We start from the raw sequence: 19,709 nt of genomic DNA on the forward strand, positions 1-19,709 counted from the left end.
TCGCAGCTGCTACAATTCATGCAGCACTCTAAGTTTTCTTCACCGAGATAAAGACCGCAGCTCTGGCACAGATAATGTCGCTTGTAATTTTGTGTTGCGCAGGAGGATAAGAAGGAATGAAACGTTTCAGGAAGCGACTTGAAACCGATAATAACATTAATCATTCGCAAGAGATCTTCCATTGCGCAATTCGATAAGTTATGGCGCATAAACATGTTCATGAGCATCAACATCATTTCAGTTTTGGTGATGGTTAAGTTTGGGTGAAGTAAATCCTCTTCTTCGACGTTTTTGTTCTGAAATAAAAAGCTTACATAGTACGCTCAATAAATTATACCATCTCGTTAACACAGATAACAGACGTTTAGGTACTACATTTTTTTTTAAATCAATAATCTTGCCAAACGAAGCACTTTAAATTTGTGATTGACTACATAATCTCTCTTTGATTTTAGTCACATGCTTTTTTTGAAATAGCAGATATAAGTATATTTCATATTTCGAATATGAGCCTAAAGGTCCGTTAAATATGCTGTTACCCAGTAAAGTTCAGCCTGAAATGAGCCGGAATTCCGGCTGGTTCCAGTCGGTATTCCGGCTGCAGTGACACAACCGATTCTAACGGTTGTGTCACTGGAGCCGGTGTACTAACTGGAACCAGTCGGAATTCCGGCTCATTTCCGGTTGAACTTTACTGGGTAATATCATTAATCAAGGTTCTTCAATATACATAATTTCTGACGATTTACCTCTGCATACTCGGTATGCTGACATTCCTCTGATTCGGATGGCCAGCTTTCATTTGATGCAGAATCCGTATCAGTTTCCGGACTGGAGTCAGAATCTTGATTATAGTTTTTTTCATATTGTATTTCAGGTTCATTGTTTTCTTCGTCGTCTTCTGCTACATTATCGCTAACAGTTGAGTTACTATATCCACTACTAATGTGTTGAATTAATGACACGTAATCGTCTTCATCCTATTGAATTAAATAGATATTAGATCAAACAAAACAAAGCTCATGATATTTCCAATCTAAAATTACCCCTTGTCCTGGCTCCGACAACCTTCTGTGCCCTGAAGAAATCCTGGGTGTTGTTGCTATGTTGACAAGAGCTTCATTTCGTTTTATCTGTTGAAAAATATTTCTTATACTTAATTTAATTTGAAAATTGTATTTGTTTACCTGGTTATATCTTCTGCCATACGGAATTCCAATGTTCTTGTGATAAAGTTTATTATGCCTAGAATTTCTCATGGCTGGCTTGAGTTAAAACTGCACGATACACCTTTAATAAACTCCCGTATATATTCTGAAATTGTTGGATTTTCGAAAATTTCCATATTTTTATTGTATTAGTGCATCAAAATAAATACACGATGAAAAAGAATTTATATTTATTCTACTCTACAACTTAAGATTTTTTACATACAGAAAGGCATTGTAAATTTAGTATTTTACAACAAAAATCATTGTGAGTTAACTTCATATTGTAACCAATATTTTTAGAGTGTAGCATGATGTAAGTGTTGGTGAGATTCGTAGCGATTTTTCTATAGCGGACCCTACACGGGCAAAATATTGATAATAAAATAATTTTGATCAATATATTGATGGTGTAAGGCTATTTGGAAATACTGATTCTGTAAAAATTAAATAGGATTGATGTATGTATTGAAATTGACTTGGTAATATTTTTATTGACAATATTCTTGTCTCGTGTAGGATCCGTTTATGAGGAGCCTAAGCGTCACCGACATTTGCTTTTGATAATTTCCAGGCGGTGAAAACATGGGTCGTGCAAAAAAAGGTAACTCGTTTTAAATTCATCTATAAAAATGCAATCAAATCTTTTTCATCTCTCTCTAGCAACAACCGAAGCCGTCAAATCCAAGTGGCCATCCAAAACAGGGCAAAGCGGAAGATTCCGGAAGCCGAAGCCTCTGGGTAGGTATTTATTAGGTTTGTTCCAGCATTTCATTTGTAACTTTTCGGAGTTAAATAACATCCTCATGTTGTTTACTCTGTTTCCCAGTAAGTTTAGCCGGAATTCGGGTTGGATGTAGTTAGTATTCCAGTTCCAATGACACAACCGATTATAATCGGCTGTGTCACTGGTGCCGGAATACTAACTATAACCAGCCAGAATTCCAGCTCATTATCTGGTTGAACTTTACTGAGTTGCTACCGGAGATATACAGGATAGAGAAAGCGAATATACGGAGAGCTGTTCTTTGTTTACTCCGATCCTCCTTCTGGAAGTTGATACAAATACATAGTTGAACCAGTGCAATTAGGAATCATCTGCATATGACTCCCGTGATCTAGTGTTGAAAATTGAACTGAAAAATGATTATATCTCTTGAGAAAATTCAAAATAAACTGGCCACCACAGATTTCGGAGGTACACTGAACAAAAAACTTTTCTATTCGGTTGTAGCTGTACCTAACGAGTCACAGTTCGTTTCGTCCGGTATTTCCTGGGTAGATTTCCTAATTGTGTGTTCCCGAAATTCGTGAGCATGTGTGGAACAAAGCAACAATAATGACAGTGAACAAAAGATGTCATATGCAGATGGTTTCATAAGCGCTTTTTCGAACTTAACTCAAAATATTGATTTCTATCTGTTTATATCAGAGGTCGAACCGACTTCGAAAATTTTGAGAACGAGGCAAACTAACGGACAGCGCCAGTCAGCCAAACAAATGAACGAGAAACATCTTCAATCGATGGTAAGAAAACAACAATAATTCTTTCATATGTGAATGGTATATAATAGATAAATCCCTATTTCTTTCCATACTCATGTACTTATTCTCTTTTCAATTTCTTTATAGCTAGCCGAAAAACTTAAACAACAAAGCATATGCTTGAGCAGCAGTGGACATATGATGGTGACTATTCCGGAAGACGTCTCGCTTTGCTCCAGCTGCCCTGGAACCTCATGCGATCCGCTGGATCTCGGAACCACATCGCCAGTTGTGAATCCAGAACCCGAAATAGCGAATGATGCGGAACGCTTCCCGGTTCCAATTTCGATAAAAGAAGAAACTTTGAACACATTGAATAGCGATCGAGGAGATGGTTCAGATACTGAGACCGAAGGAAGCATTGAAGAAGCCGAAAATACATGTGGTACAGATTCATCATTTCCAGTACCAGCAGAGAACGACAAATCTAGTTCTGCACAAGGCGATAACGCAAATGAAGCACAGTATTGGAAGACACGATACCAAAGTCAGGCGGCCATGGTAAAACGATTGTCAAAGCAACTACTTGAGCATCGAGTTAAACTCGCGCAACTGAAAGACTTGGTAGCCTTCCAGATGTCAGAGATAAGGGATCTAAAGATGGGAAAACAAAGCAGTGTAAGTTTCTACGAGTGTTCTACAATTTCAATCTTATTACATTTAATATTATTATAGAGCAACATTTTTATTGTTATTTTTGAATAGGTGTCAGATTAGTGTTTTCTTATACTTATTAATACTTCATCTTCATCTTCATCTTTATTTACAGGCATTTACCATTGAATCTGGAATCGATATAACGATTGAGCAAATAGAGTCCATCCACTTGGAATCGAAAGCAACTGCTATCTTTGCCCAGAAGTTAGCGATGTTTTTTATGGGGCAGATGAACTACGCCGACGTCGAGTAACTTCAAAGGGTGGTGATCCAACAATGCTACCAATATCACCAAAGAAGTTAAAATTCATCCATAGTTAGCATTTCAGTATTTGAATAGTATTCGCCACTAATCAATCTATTTTCAGACAAAGCGCGACAACGAGCTGCCAAAGTGGTAGGGGTTGATGCCTACGAAACTATTTTATTGGATGCAGATAAAGCTACGCTTAATAGAGCACTGGCAACTAAGATCGCAAATCTGCGCAAGGCAGTAGTATATGCGAATCGCAAATATAAAACCGCGGTTTAATTTTCTGGTATTCCTTTCCCAAGGATTTTATCTAAATATTTTCTTATATTAATTTCAAATTCACACGTCTGCAAGAAGCAGTAGTTTATGTTATTATTTTTTTACGAAAAAGTTTTATTTAAGAATAAAAGTTACACAAATAAGCAAAAATGATATTTGGTATCTATATAATTCCAAAAGCAACTTTTATAGTAAAATCGCTGTAAAACGATCCTACAATTCACAACTAAAATGATACGAAATACAATGTAAAACAACGTTTTGTCCAGAAAAATCTACAATGATACAACTATATAAAGCATTGTTATCAGGTTTAAAATGTATGGGAAAAAGTCCATTTTTTCATTGTTACATCACTTAACGACCCCCCTTTTTCGATGTAATAATAATGTTTACAACGAAACTGGATGTAGAAACATCAAATTTCATTATTTTTTCATTGCAAATTTTTCAGTACTTCCAATTTTTTTATAACGCTTTTCACTGTAATGTAACAATGAAAATTGTTGTAATGCTGCTGTGCATTTTTGTTCGGGAAAACATGCTTCGTACAACCCGTTTCAAATATATTTGATTTTAAAAATCGCAAATATACTTCAAGCGTAAATTTCGGACAGAGATCTTTCAGCATAAGAATCATTTAAAAAATTCTCACCCGTAAAACACGGTAAGGTTGAGTCTCCAGTATAAAAATCGGTAAAAAATAAATAAATTGTTGGCAGGAGCATTCGAATATCGTGATGTTCAAGATTAAAAGTCGGCTAAAAACCTTACTTTGTATGAAATCCGATTCTTACAAAGTAGGTTTTATGTTTTGTTTCCGGTTTTTATACTAAAGGTGGTTTTATCTGATTTTTACAAAGGAGATTCCCAGTCCGATTTTTATACTTGAAGTTTATATCCGGCTGTTATATTCTGATATATTTGAAACGGTTTGTACGAAGAGTGTTCTGTTCTTGTGACATTTATTTTCGATCGCTCAATATGTTTAGCTGTAAAAAGTCTTTTCTGTGATGATCCTAGCATCTCTACTACAGGTAGAAGTTTTCGAATTACCTGCAGTCGACTGCAACGAAGCTTGAATATTTTCAATGATTACCTGAAAAAAATGGAAAATTTCCAATAATGCAGCAAAAACAAAATTGATAAGCCGAGAGCTTCTTCTCTTAAACCAAATAGTAACCATGTTATTAAATTTAATGGTTTGAATTTAATAGATCAAGTTAAGAGGGGCGCCTGGCGTAGGGGGCAAAAAATCGTCGTTAGTATTGAGCCTCTAGAATAGTCTCCCGTAATCTCGGTGGTCACGCTGAACTTCTTTTGTTTTAAACAGCCATGCATTCCTAGCGCGTATTTGCTATAACACACGCAGGTTTTAAATCTCTCGGCAACAATTTTCGAAAAATTGACAGCAATAAAAATAAAGTGTAAGCAATAGGGGAGAGTGAGGACGCTTGATCCTTGGGGATATTTGATTTGATCGTTTATGATGTTTGAAAAAGCAATCTGATGTATTACATTTGGTTTGGAAAAGTTATATAATATTTTAGAAAATATGTGTTCAAATTCCTCTCGAAGATCTTTTTACAAATTTTTTGAATGGTTGTATGTGATCGTCGAACTAATTATACACGAATATTTTCAAGTACGATTACTTTTTAAGAGTTTTTGTCTAGAAAAACACGTTTTTCGAATAAAAAGTTTCACAACACATACAAAACATTTAAATTTTATTCACCCCATACAATAGGTATCTTTGATCCCTGTAACACTGGGTATTATTGATCTCTATCATTAGTTCTCTCAAACACTTTCGAAATGTATAGAAATAGAAAAACATCATTTCCATAAAGTTCCTGGCACCGTTAATTGATCTAAAATGTTTTTTTCGGTTAACAAATATGGTATAAGTTATTGATGATTGGAAAAGCAAGTTAAACAGCACTGATTTACCGCAAATACTCGTCTTGACTTTCTACTGTGGTTAAAGTTTGTCGTGCATCTAAAAAGATAGTCTTATTAATTAATTTATCAGGATAGGTGATTAGCTGAACTTTCGTGACTATAAGTCATACTGTACTTTGTTTCTTTACTAGGGCAGGCGGGGGATCAAGTTACCACACGTTTTTACAAAAACCCCGTTTTGACATGATTTTCAAAACTGTTCATATTACTGACAGCACATAATATTCGGATTTAAACATTATTCATAGTTCTTACAATACGAATTGACTACAAGCTGGCGAACTTTCCAATTGAAATTTTTATTTAATTGAAAAGTTATGAGAAAAAACAAAAGTGGGATCAAGCGTACCCACTCTCCTCTACACTTTACCCAAATTTTGAAGAGAAAATATCCAAAGGTAATCTACGGCGTTTTTTTTTCCGTGATGTAATTTTATGTGGGACACCCTTTGATAGCGTTTTTTCTCGAAACAGCGTTTTTCAAATTGGCAAACACGATAACTCAAAAACTAATCAACGAATTGACTTAATTTTTTATGAGAATGCGCGATATGTGTAGCCTGTAGGTGAACTACAGAAAACTGAAGATTTTTTTTTCCTTCACATGCAGTGAGTCGCTAAGGTTCATCCTGTCACAGTGAACCCACCCGGTAGAGTATGCGGTTTGACTCGGATATCCGCTTCTATTCTGTGAATTTGACGACCAACAGATACAAATCGAACGAACTGCAATTTTGCTTATTCTCTTATTTGACAGATTGCGCTCGAACAGCTCGTTCGTCTGTGGTCGAAATCTACTACAGCAATCTATGGAGCTCGAATGCTTGGCCGTTTTTGCCTTTCTCATATAAAGAAAGGCTATGCAATCACTGTAAAAATCGACTTTTTAACCGAGGCCCGGAGGGCCGAGTGTCATACACCATTCGATTCAGTTCGTCGAGATCGGCAAATGTCTGTGTGTGTATGTATGTGTGTGTGTGTGTATGTGTGTGTGTATGTGTGTGTGTCATTTAAACTCACACAATTTTCTCAGCGATGGCTGAACCGATTTTCGCAAACTTAGTTTCATCTGAAAGGTATAACGCTCCCATAAGCTGCTATTGAATTTTTAGTTGATCCGACTTCCGGTTCCGGAGTTACGGGTTCAAGAGTGCGGTCACACAGCAAATTCCCATATAAACTGGTACCACCATGATGTTCAAATGATGTAAAACATATTAAAATTGATGTAACATTACTCTAGTTTGCGGGTCTGGATCACTAATGATCAATCAAAGCAGCTTTGACCACATTGGCCACCTATGACAGGTCATGACACCCCCAGGGAACTCGCCAAGTTCCTAAGCTAATGTCACACCCATTCCCCAACGAATTCTCTACCGATTTTTACAAACTTGATTTCAAATGAAAGATACAGTAATGCCATTGACTGCTGCTGAATTTCATTCGGTTCTGACTCTTGCTTCCGGAGTTACAGGGGTGTTAGTAAGGATACACTGGAATTTCCCATATAAATCGGTACAATCGTAATACCTCAGAGGCTAAAAACTATTGAAATGGTCACCAAATAACTTCTAATCGCAGATCTAGATCACTGATTGCCAATCAAACATTCTTTGAATATATTGCCTACTATCGACGATTCCGGAAGTCCGAAATTCCGGGCATATTCCACAATTAAAGTCAAATCGGTTCTTCGGTGATGACTGAACCGATTTTCTCAAAGTCAAGTCTCAAATGGAAGACAAAATATGCAGTTGAGTATTGCGTCGCCGCCCCCCTCCCTCCCTCCGTCTTGCCCTTACACCTCCATCCTTCATCACTCCCCTCCCCTTGGACCACCCTCACGCCCGCATTTCCTTCATCCATCCCGTATACCGAAATAAGATGAAGGATTTCTGACGCATCCTCCACTCCCACTCTACTAACCCCCCATTCCCTCCACTTTCAAACCCATTCCACCATCATTTCAAAATATAATCACATGAAAATACTATTGAACTCATGCTGATTAAGCTAAATATTATTCTTTTGCCTTTCTCATATAGAAAGGTTATGCAATTGCTCCAAAAACCGACTTTCTAACCGACTCATAACATTCGACTCAGTTCGCCGAGATCGCAAAATATCTGTGTGTATGTATGTGTGTATGTATGTGTGTATGTATGTATGTATGTATGTATGTATGTATGTATGTATGTATGTATGTATGTATGTATGTGTGTATGTGCGGATTTGTTAACAAAATGTCCACATCGGTTTCTCGGAGATGACTGAACCGATTTTTACAAACTAAGATTCAAATGAAAGGTATAATATTCCCATAGGTTGCTATTGAATTTCATTTTCAACCGACATCTTGTTCCGGATTACGAGTTGAAGAGTATGGTTACAAAACAAAATTTGTTGATTTGTCCACATCGGTTTCTCGGAATTTTCTGAACCGATTTTGACAAACTTGATTTTAAATGAAAGGTCCATCAGCTGCTGTTGAATTTTGTGTGGATACGAGTTCTGGTTCCTGAATTACAGGGTGATACGTACGATCACGCAGAAAATCCCGATTCTAACGAATTCTGCGATGAATGTAAAAAGGTGAATTTTTTTCCAAAATGTAAACACATTTGTTGAATTTGTAGATCTAGGTCACCAACAGTCATTCAAAGTCTCTTTGGCCACACTGGCCACCATCGACGGATCCGGAAGCATCCAAATTCAGAATAACGGTTATATTGGTTTCTCGAAAATGGCTAGACCGATTTGATCAACTTAGTCTCAAATGAAAGGTGTTGCGTCCCCGGAAACCGATATTAAATTCCATCTCCATCCGACATCCGGTTCCGGAGTTACGGGTTGTGGAGTGCGATCACATAGAAAACGCCGATTCAAACCGATACCGCGATGAATGCAAAAAGGTGCTCTTATATATACTTACCAAGTGTAATAAGAATGAAAAACATTACCATAATGTTATATTGTACGAACCAGCTACTAAATCATAGTTTGGAGAAATGAGAAAGGTACAATTGCACCTCTAGGTGGATTAAAACAGGTTTTTTATTTATGTAGCAAGTTTGGTTGAATGCCATACGTAATGGTGGCATTACTTATCGCGTGCGCCTAAAGATTTAGTCGAAAAGACTTCAAAAGGTTTGGAATCGAGACACTTGAATCGAAATGCGGAATGCCACCCCTGCTTGTGAGTAGCCAATTATCCATATCCAAGTAGTAAGTAGGTTTGTATGTGTCCCAAAATCCAAAGAGCAATATACTTTCATATTATTCTTTCACTTTATGCATTAAGACGTTCAGAAGTATGAGTTGCCCGTTTTCGCCAAAAACTTTCAACTTGATCTATTTCTCAACCCTCTCAAGGTCAAGACCCTCTTCATGAGTACGCATTGTTTTTTGGCAGACACGAACCATTTATTATTGCCGATGGCAAAATCGAAAAGGAGCTGCTGCTATCCATAGTCTGCCGGGACAGACAGGGCCACGGCAAAAATATGTAGCTACTAGTAGTGTACTTGTACTGCCAAAGTACACACCGACACGCCTTTCAACCTGCGCGGGATCCCAACCTTAAAAGCGAAGTGGCCACCTGAGCGTTATAGTGCTAGTCGGCAGGGTGGATACTTTCCCCCTCTCATCCCTCAGCACATTATTGACATGTAAAATCGCAACTGTGATGCTGTTCACTCCCGATGGGCTCGTCGGAAAGAAGCAGTAGGTACTTCAGGGAACATCCCCAAGAAGAAGCTGATGAAGAGATGCGTAGCAGAGGTGCAAAAAACTTGCAAAGTCTTGCAATTGAAAAAGTAATACAAAACGATCATCGCCGTAGTTACTCATGATCCGCGACTTGGAGCTCTTTGCCCTGTCTCAAGTCATCGTACTTTCTTTGTTCGTTTCAGACCTCTTAATACCTCCAGAGCCCAGTTATTTGCATTCTGGAGGCCACTTATATCCTAAGCCTGACTGTTCAAATAAATCTATCATAAATAGAAAGTGCTAGAGGTTGCACACGTCGCGCCGGCATTATGGAAAATTACGAACACTTTCCGTGTGTGTATAGAACTAAGGGGTTTGCGAAAAGTGGGCACAGCAGAAAATTTGCGTCGTTTGCGGGTTGTAGGTGCCTCACCTACGCTGATGATCTGAAGACACCTCAGATGGATCGGAACAGCAAAAGTTCATGTTAACATGCTGATCGTTATAGAGGGAGGAAAGGTGGGATACTAGTGAAGCATCAATCGATTATCTTGATAACATTGTTGCGTGAAATTAAAAAAATACTCCGCTTCTCATGAGGCCGCAAGCCAGTCGGAGGGTGTTTAATTGATACTAAAAGCTTTGCTTTAGGCAGTTCCGATGTTTCGGATCAATGGAGTTTGCTGATCCATCAGCGGGTCAAAGCGGGTCATTGCTTTTGATCTGCGATCAGGGATAGTTTCGAGATCCTAGGTTCATGTTGTAGATAATGGCTTAATAAATCAGGCCAACGATAAAGGGTTTTTTGGATGTGAGTGCTTGAATATTGGCCAGTAGCACAATGCAGTGATGGTTAGCTGAAGCATCATGTCGAACTGAATAGAACTGGTATCAATTTAGCAGCACCTACTATTGGGTCAGGTTTGATGCGCAGCGATGGGAAATAAAGCTGATGTAACAGATAAAACATCGTAGATTGTTTTCGTGCTTTCTTCGTTTGCTTCATTTGGAACGCTCACACAGTTATTTGAGAGGATGTTCTCAATTAGTTTGAACTTTGTATACATTTTTTTCTATCAAGTACTTGGGGGAATTATACCGTGGCAGTATTCGATGTGTTACAGTGATGCTCACTAGGGCATTGCAATTTTTTTTTTGCATTCTCGAAGGCCCCCTTTCATATTGTGACAAATGTCATAGTAAGCCTAGATGCTAAATTTCACATTATTTGGACAATTCTAGACTCCCGCCCCATTCGCTTGAATTTTTTGAAATTGGGGAATAATACGAAGGATTATTATTTATTCCTAGGGATTGTTTACGTTCAACAAGACACAATTTATTAAAATTGAGTGAAGAATAATGCACGAGAAAATGATAAAAGGCCCGGTAACTCCAACTTCTCGTATTTGGTATATGGACAAAGGTCAAGGTTCCGTTCGTTTTTCCGTTGAGATTTTTTCACATTAAAAAAACTGCAAAATATGTATGATTTGTAGCTCGGAGCAGAAAAATTATTAAAAATAGGGGATTTTGGGGTCAAAATAACCCAGCACCCCATTTCCCATATTTTCCTAGAAACAGGAATATCTCCATTCAAATACTAAGATTATTTCGTTTTAAAAGAGGTGTGATGCAATTTTCTGAATACTACTTTAAAAGTTATAGCATGTAATATATTTTTCCACCATATTATCCCATAGTATAAATTTCAAGCGAAGTGAGCAGGAGTCTACAATTGTCCAAATGTTGTGAAATTTGCCATCTGAACTTACTTTGACATTTGTCACAATATGAGAATTCAAAAAAAAAAAAAATTTGCGATGTCCTAATGCTCACAATTCAGATTTTTTAGGGTGAGAATGAATGGCTATACCAATCAACCATTCAACCCGAAAATTAAAGCCAAGGGTAGAGCAAACTTCATCCTTAGTTTATTTTACGACCATAAGTTATGGTTTAAAGAGATTTGATATATCCGTCTTAATCTCATTGATTTGAAATTTTTCGGTATCACCGCATATTCAGGTGAACGGAAATATCCTATGGCGAGATAATGGTTGTGGACAAATCTTGTTGTAACCTTTACAGCAAACAATTACATTTTCGAATTTGTCTATATCTAAACACAGAAAATATGAAAATAGTGTCTTATAGATTTTGTCCATTTCAAATCATGTGCTAAGGACCTGAATGGTAAAATTCCAATAAGCAAATCACGATGTCATTTTGTAAAACTGCACCATCCATGTGAAACCAAGATATCTAGAAACGATTGGACCGAAATAGTTACTCATTTTTCTCTCAAGAAAATTGAAAAATTGAATTCTAGATCATATACTCTCGCTAACATATAATATCATTACGTACATGACGAACACCTTTTATTGTGGGATATGAGCTGTTAGAATAAGTATTTCACTCGCAGAAAATAATCATGCGAAGGCTATCAACTTGTAATGATTAGTTTCATATCGAACATTGCATTGTCCCGAGTCAAATTTTATGTCCAGATGAAAATAAACGGTTTCAAAAAGCTTCGAATCGAGATACTCGAATCGAAATGCGGAATGTCACCCCTGTCTGTGAGTAGCTATATCAACAATCACCAAGTAACAATAACTCGTTTTTGCTGTCTTATTTTGACTTATTCAGCCGAAAACATCCTCAGGATGATTAGCAAAGTCGTCAAACAACTTAAAACATATTTTTATATGAAGCTGGCAAAAGCGTGTCAAAAAGCTGATACAATTGTGGGAAGAAGAAGCAGTGTGGAAAAAAATCAATATTGCTGAACTTCTCACTAATCGAATGCTTAGTTGCTTGTTTTTCATCTGGGTTAGTTTGGAAATGTTCTATAGGAGGGTATAGAACATCATTATTTGAAGAGTGCTTTCCAATGAATAATTTCAATAAGATCTCTCACTATTAGGGGAATGAATTAGTAAACACACAGTATCAGAAGAAAGGACTAAAATATCCCAATTAGGGCTAAAATGGCTTGCGAATTTAGAAAATTTTATAAATTTGAATAGAAATAAATTGAAAAAATTTCCTTGTTTACATTTTGCACTGCTGTCGGCAGTTTTATTCCAGTGTAAACCAGTACTTGCAGAGGATTTTAAAATTTCTGTATTCACGATATTGTGTCGCGTGTGACCATAAATGATGTCTAATTGCGTTGCACAGTGTGTTTTATGTAACAATTTTGTTGGCTATTTTTGGCAAATTTAATACTAAGAGAAACGAAGGCAACGCAATTGAAAAAACGGCCAGCTATTCTAGAGTGAATTAGTTATAAACTTTGAACGGAAAACTAAAACTAAGCAGGCTCATATAGGCATGATCGAAAGAAACTTTATAACTGACGTTCATTTCATTGCTTTCTTTTCACTTAGGGGTCGTACACAAATGACGTAGCTTTTTTCTGGCGATTTTCAACCCCTCCCTCCCCGCTCGTAGCGTTTGGTCACAAAATTCTAACCTCCCCCTTGTAAATGACGTAGCATTTCCCTAACCCTCCCCACCCCCCTCCAACGCGACCGGGAGATGAAAAAAAATACATATGCTTTTTCAATTCTTTTAAATATATTTCCTTACAAAATGTTTGACGACTTTTATCAACAGCAAATTGCCTACAAAACAAGCCCATTTCATGACAAATATAGTGGGGATAGTTTTGTTTAGAATTTTACATGAAGGGAAGTGCACAATCCTGCAGCTGCAAACGATTTTAGGAAGCACAAGCTCAACTAAATTACTAAATTTTCTTTGATTGAATCCGAAAGAAAATTTAATTCAGCTACCAAAATAAGTCTACTAGTTAGCAACATTAGATAACTAATGTGGCAATTTATATCCGCATGAAAAATCTTTCCTTTTCTTTGCGAGCCTGCCATTCCGTGAACAGTAAAATTTACAAAATGAAAAACCGCGTGAAAAGCAACTTGGGAATGGAGGAACATTAAATTGTTTTTTTCTAATTAATGGGTTTTGATGCCCGTCAAAAAAATTTAAACTTAATGCTACGTCGCCCAACATCTGACCCTACCCTCCCCCTCGTCACACTTCGTCACAAATTTTGTATACCCCCCCAACCCCCTAAAATGCTACGTCATTAATGGATGATCCCTTACTATTAAAATTACCGAAAATAGCTAACAAAATCGATACAGTAGTACCTTTAACATAGTATGTTTTATGTTTTATGTTTTATGTTTTATGTTTTATGTTTTATGTTTTATGTTTTATGTTTTATGTTTTATGTTTTATGTTTTATGTTTTATGTTTTATGTTTTATGTTTTATGTTTTATGTTTTATGTTTTATGTTTTATGTTTTATGTTTTATGTTTTATGTTTTATGTTTTATGTTTTATGTTTTATGTTTTATGTTTTATGTTTTATGTTTTATGTTTTATGTTTTATGTTTTATGTTTTATGTTTTATGTTTTATGTTTTATGTTTTATGTTTTATGTTTTATGTTTTATGTTTTATGTTTTATGTTTTATGTTTTATGTTTTATGTTTTATGTTTTATGTTTTATGTTTTATGTTTTATGTTTTATGTTTTATGTTTTATGTTTTATGTTTTATGTTTTATGTTTTATGTTTTATGTTTTATGTTTTATGTTTTATGTTTTATGTTTTATGTTTTATGTTTTATGTTTTATGTTTTATGTTTTATGTTTTATGTTTTATGTTTTATGTTTTATGTTTTATGTTTTATGTTTTATGTTTTATGTTTTATGTTTTATGTTTTATGTTTTATGTTTTATGTTTTATGTTTTATGTTTTATGTTTTATGTTTTATGTTTTATGTTTTATGTTTTATGTTTTATGTTTTATGTTTTATGTTTTATGTTTTATGTTTTATGTTTTATGTTTTATGTTTTATGTTTTATGTTTTATGTTTTATGTTTTATGTTTTATGTTTTATGTTTTATGTTTTATGTTTTATGTTTTATGTTTTATGTTTTATGTTTTATGTTTTATGTTTTATGTTTTATGTTTTATGTTTTATGTTTTATGTTTTATGTTTTATGTTTTATGTTTTATGTTTTATGTTTTATGTTTTATGTTTTATGTTTTATGTTTTATGTTTTATGTTTTATGTTTTATGTTTTATGTTTTATGTTTTATGTTTTATGTTTTATGTTTTATGTTTTATGTTTTATGTTTTATGTTTTATGTTTTATGTTTTATGTTTTATGTTTTATGTTTTATGTTTTATGTTTTATGTTTTATGTTTTATGTTTTATGTTTTATGTTTTATGTTTTATGTTTTATGTTTTATGTTTTATGTTTTATGTTTTATGTTTTATGTTTTATGTTTTATGTTTTATGTTTTATGTTTTATGTTTTATGTTTTATGTTTTATGTTTTATGTTTTATGTTTTATGTTTTATGTTTTATGTTTTATGTTTTATGTTTTATGTTTTATGTTTTATGTTTTATGTTTTATGTTTTATGTTTTATGTTTTATGTTTTATGTTTTATGTTTTATGTTTTATGTTTTATGTTTTATGTTTTATGTTTTATGTTTTATGTTTTATGTTTTATGTTTTATGTTTTATGTTTTATGTTTTATGTTTTATGTTTTATGTTTTATGTTTTATGTTTTATGTTTTATGTTTTATGTTTTATGTTTTATGTTTTATGTTTTATGTTTTATGTTTTATGTTTTATGTTTTATGTTTTATGTTTTATGTTTTATGTTTTATGTTTTATGTTTTATGTTTTATGTTTTATGTTTTATGTTTTATGTTTTATGTTTTATGTTTTATGTTTTATGTTTTATGTTTTATGTTTTATGTTTTATGTTTTATGTTTTATGTTTTATGTTTTATGTTTTATGTTTTATGTTTTATGTTTTATGTTTTATGTTTTATGTTTTATGTTTTATGTTTTATGTTTTATGTTTTATGTTTTATGTTTTATGTTTTATGTTTTATGTTTTATGTTTTATGTTTTATGTTTTATGTTTTATGTTTTATGTTTTATGTTTTATGTTTTATGTTTTATGTTTTATGTTTTATGTTTTATGTTTTATGTTTTATGTTTTATGTTTTATGTTTTATGTTTTATGTTTTATGTTTTATGTTTTATGTTTTATGTTTTATGTTTTATGTTTTATGTTTTATGTTTTATGTTTTATGTTTTATGTTTTATGTTTTATGTTTTATGTTTTATGTTTTATGTTTTATGTTTTATGTTTTATGTTTTATGTTTTATGTTTTATGTTTTATGTTTTATGTTTTATGTTTTATGTTTTATGTTTTATGTTTTATGTTTTATGTTTTATGTTTTATGTTTTATGTTTTATGTTTTATGTTTTATGTTTTATGTTTTATGTTTTATGTTTTATGTTTTATGTTTTATGTTTTATGTTTTATGTTTTATGTTTTATGTTTTATGTTTTATGTTTTATGTTTTATGTTTTATGTTTTATGTTTTATGTTTTATGTTTTATGTTTTATGTTTTATGTTTTATGTTTTATGTTTTATGTTTTATGTTTTATGTTTTATGTTTTATGTTTTATGTTTTATGTTTTATGTTTTATGTTTTATGTTTTATGTTTTATGTTTTATGTTTTATGTTTTATGTTTTATGTTTTATGTTTTATGTTTTATGTTTTATGTTTTATGTTTTATGTTTTATGTTTTATGTTTTATGTTTTATGTTTTATGTTTTATGTTTTATGTTTTATGTTTTATGTTTTATGTTTTATGTTTTATGTTTTATGTTTTATGTTTTATGTTTTATGTTTTATGTTTTATGTTTTATGTTTTATGTTTTATGTTTTATGTTTTATGTTTTATGTTTTATGTTTTATGTTTTATGTTTTATGTTTTATGTTTTATGTTTTATGTTTTATGTTTTATGTTTTATGTTTTATGTTTTATGTTTTATGTTTTATGTTTTATGTTTTATGTTTTATGTTTTATGTTTTATGTTTTATGTTTTATGTTTTATGTTTTATGTTTTATGTTTTATGTTTTATGTTTTATGTTTTATGTTTTATGTTTTATGTTTTATGTTTTATGTTTTATGTTTTATGTTTTATGTTTTATGTTTTATGTTTTATGTTTTATGTTTTATGTTTTATGTTTTATGTTTTATGTTTTATGTTTTATGTTTTATGTTTTATGTTTTATGTTTTATGTTTTATGTTTTATGTTTTATGTTTTATGTTTTATGTTTTATGTTTTATGTTTTATGTTTTATGTTTTATGTTTTATGTTTTATGTTTTATGTTTTATGTTTTATGTTTTATGTTTTATGTTTTATGTTTTATGTTTTATGTTTTATGTTTTATGTTTTATGTTTTATGTTTTATGTTTTATGTTTTATGTTTTATGTTTTATGTTTTATGTTTTATGTTTTATGTTTTATGTTTTATGTTTTATGTTTTATGTTTTATGTTTTATGTTTTATGTTTTATGTTTTATGTTTTATGTTTTATGTTTTATGTTTTATGTTTTATGTTTTATGTTTTATGTTTTATGTTTTATGTTTTATGTTTTATGTTTTATGTTTTATGTTTTATGTTTTATGTTTTATGTTTTATGTTTTATGTTTTATGTTTTATGTTTTATGTTTTATGTTTTATGTTTTATGTTTTATGTTTTATGTTTTATGTTTTATGTTTTATGTTTTATGTTTTATGTTTTATGTTTTATGTTTTATGTTTTATGTTTTATGTTTTATGTTTTATGTTTTATGTTTTATGTTTTATGTTTTATGTTTTATGTTTTATGTTTTATGTTTTATGTTTTATGTTTTATGTTTTATGTTTTATGTTTTATGTTTTATGTTTTATGTTTTATGTTTTATGTTTTATGTTTTATGTTTTATGTTTTATGTTTTATGTTTTATGTTTTATGTTTTATGTTTTATGTTTTATGTTTTATGTTTTATGTTTTATGTTTTATGTTTTATGTTTTATGTTTTATGTTTTATGTTTTATGTTTTATGTTTTATGTTTTATGTTTTATGTTTTATGTTTTATGTTTTATGTTTTATGTTTTATGTTTTATGTTTTATGTTTTATGTTTTATGTTTTATGTTTTATGTTTTATGTTTTATGTTTTATGTTTTATGTTTTATGTTTTATGTTTTATGTTTTATGTTTTATGTTTTATGTTTTATGTTTTATGTTTTATGTTTTATGTTTTATGTTTTATGTTTTATGTTTTATGTTTTATGTTTTATGTTTTATGTTTTATGTTTTATGTTTTATGTTTTATGTTTTATGTTTTATGTTTTATGTTTTATGTTTTATGTTTTATGTTTTATGTTTTATGTTTTATGTTTTATGTTTTATGTTTTATGTTTTATGTTTTATGTTTTATGTTTTATGTTTTATGTTTTATGTTTTATGTTTTATGTTTTATGTTTTATGTTTTATGTTTTATGTTTTATGTTTTATGTTTTATGTTTTATGTTTTATGTTTTATGTTTTATGTTTTATGTTTTATGTTTTATGTTTTATGTTTTATGTTTTATGTTTTATGTTTTATGTTTTATGTTTTATGTTTTATGTTTTATGTTTTATGTTTTATGTTTTATGTTTTATGTTTTATGTTTTATGTTTTATGTTTTATGTTTTATGTTTTATGTTTTATGTTTTATGTTTTATGTTTTATGTTTTATGTTTTATGTTTTATGTTTTATGTTTTATGTTTTATGTTTTATGTTTTATGTTTTATGTTTTATGTTTTATGTTTTATGTTTTATGTTTTATGTTTTATGTTTTATGTTTTATGTTTTATGTTTTATGTTTTATGTTTTATGTTTTATGTTTTATGTTTTATGTTTTATGTTTTATGTTTTATGTTTTATGTTTTATGTTTTATGTTTTATGTTTTATGTTTTATGTTTTATGTTTTATGTTTTATGTTTTATGTTTTATGTTTTATGTTTTATGTTTTATGTTTTATGTTTTATGTTTTATGTTTTATGTTTTATGTTTTATGTTTTATGTTTTATGTTTTATGTTTTATGTTTTATGTTTTATGTTTTATGTTTTATGTTTTATGTTTTATGTTTTATGTTTTATGTTTTATGTTTTATGTTTTATGTTTTATGTTTTATGTTTTATGTTTTATGTTTTATGTTTTATGTTTTATGTTTTATGTTTTATGTTTTATGTTTTATGTTTTATGTTTTATGTTTTATGTTTTATGTTTTATGTTTTATGTTTTATGTTTTATGTTTTATGTTTTATGTTTTATGTTTTATGTTTTATGTTTTATGTTTTATGTTTTATGTTTTATGTTTTATGTTTTATGTTTTATGTTTTATGTTTTATGTTTTATGTTTTATGTTTTATGTTTTATGTTTTATGTTTTATGTTTTATGTTTTATGTTTTATGTTTTATGTTTTATGTTTTATGTTTTATGTTTTATGTTTTATGTTTTATGTTTTATGTTTTATGTTTTATGTTTTATGTTTTATGTTTTATGTTTTATGTTTTATGTTTTATGTTTTATGTTTTATGTTTTATGTTTTATGTTTTATGTTTTATGTTTTATGTTTTATGTTTTATGTTTTATGTTTTATGTTTTATGTTTTATGTTTTATGTTTTATGTTTTATGTTTTATGTTTTATGTTTTATGTTTTATGTTTTATGTTTTATGTTTTATGTTTTATGTTTTATGTTTTATGTTTTATGTTTTATGTTTTATGTTTTATGTTTTATGTTTTATGTTTTATGTTTTATGTTTTATGTTTTATGTTTTATGTTTTATGTTTTATGTTTTATGTTTTATGTTTTATGTTTTATGTTTTATGTTTTATGTTTTATGTTTTATGTTTTATGTTTTATGTTTTATGTTTTATGTTTTATGTTTTATGTTTTATGTTTTATGTTTTATGTTTTATGTTTTATGTTTTATGTTTTATGTTTTATGTTTTATGTTTTATGTTTTATGTTTTATGTTTTATGTTTTATGTTTTATGTTTTATGTTTTATGTTTTATGTTTTATGTTTTATGTTTTATGTTTTATGTTTTATGTTTTATGTTTTATGTTTTATGTTTTATGTTTTATGTTTTATGTTTTATGTTTTATGTTTTATGTTTTATGT

At 30.3% G+C, this 19,709-nt stretch overlaps 1 protein-coding gene and 1 long non-coding RNA gene across 3 annotated transcripts in view; one reads left to right on the top strand and one right to left on the bottom strand.

Annotated features, from left to right (window-relative positions):
* Positions 1-896: 896 nt before the first annotated feature.
* Positions 897-19,709, bottom strand: part of LOC131691355 (uncharacterized) — a 43,513-nt gene continuing 24,700 nt past the window's right edge. The window contains exons 2-4 of the long non-coding RNA XR_009305754.1: positions 1,188-1,314; positions 1,047-1,133; positions 897-980 (exon numbers count right to left, since the gene is read on the bottom strand). This is a non-coding gene — a long non-coding RNA (uncharacterized LOC131691355). The remainder of the gene's footprint in view (positions 981-1,046; positions 1,134-1,187; positions 1,315-19,709) is intronic.
* Positions 1,561-3,996, top strand: LOC131691354 (uncharacterized). 2 transcript variants are annotated; one of them, XM_058977675.1, is made up of 6 exons: positions 1,561-1,812; positions 1,872-1,949; positions 2,641-2,735; positions 2,841-3,371; positions 3,523-3,726; positions 3,779-3,996. In XM_058977675.1, the coding sequence occupies exons 1-5, from the start codon at positions 1,794-1,796 to the stop codon at positions 3,661-3,663; spliced, it is 864 nt and encodes a 287-aa protein (XP_058833658.1). In that variant the 5' UTR covers positions 1,561-1,793; the 3' UTR covers positions 3,664-3,726; positions 3,779-3,996. The 2 variants fall into 2 exon arrangements, with proteins under 2 accessions (XP_058833658.1, XP_058833657.1); XM_058977674.1 differs by having other exon boundaries at positions 1,561-1,949.

The sequence above is a fragment of the Topomyia yanbarensis genome, chromosome 3, assembly GCF_030247195.1.
Source record: "Topomyia yanbarensis strain Yona2022 chromosome 3, ASM3024719v1, whole genome shotgun sequence".
NCBI lineage: Eukaryota > Metazoa > Arthropoda > Insecta > Diptera > Culicidae > Topomyia > Topomyia yanbarensis.

Bases quoted from the DNA above. Each gene is read 5' to 3' on its own strand.
- LOC131691354 (XM_058977674.1), top strand. From the start codon at position 1,841: ATGCAATCAAATCTTTTTCATCTCTCTCTAGCAACAACCGAAGCCGTC. The intron at 2,736-2,840 runs GTAAGAAAACAA...ATTTCTTTATAG, and splicing joins AGAAACATCTTCAATCGATG to CTAGCCGAAAAACTTAAACA. The intron at 3,372-3,522 runs GTAAGTTTCTAC...CTTTATTTACAG, and splicing joins AGATGGGAAAACAAAGCAGT to GCATTTACCATTGAATCTGG.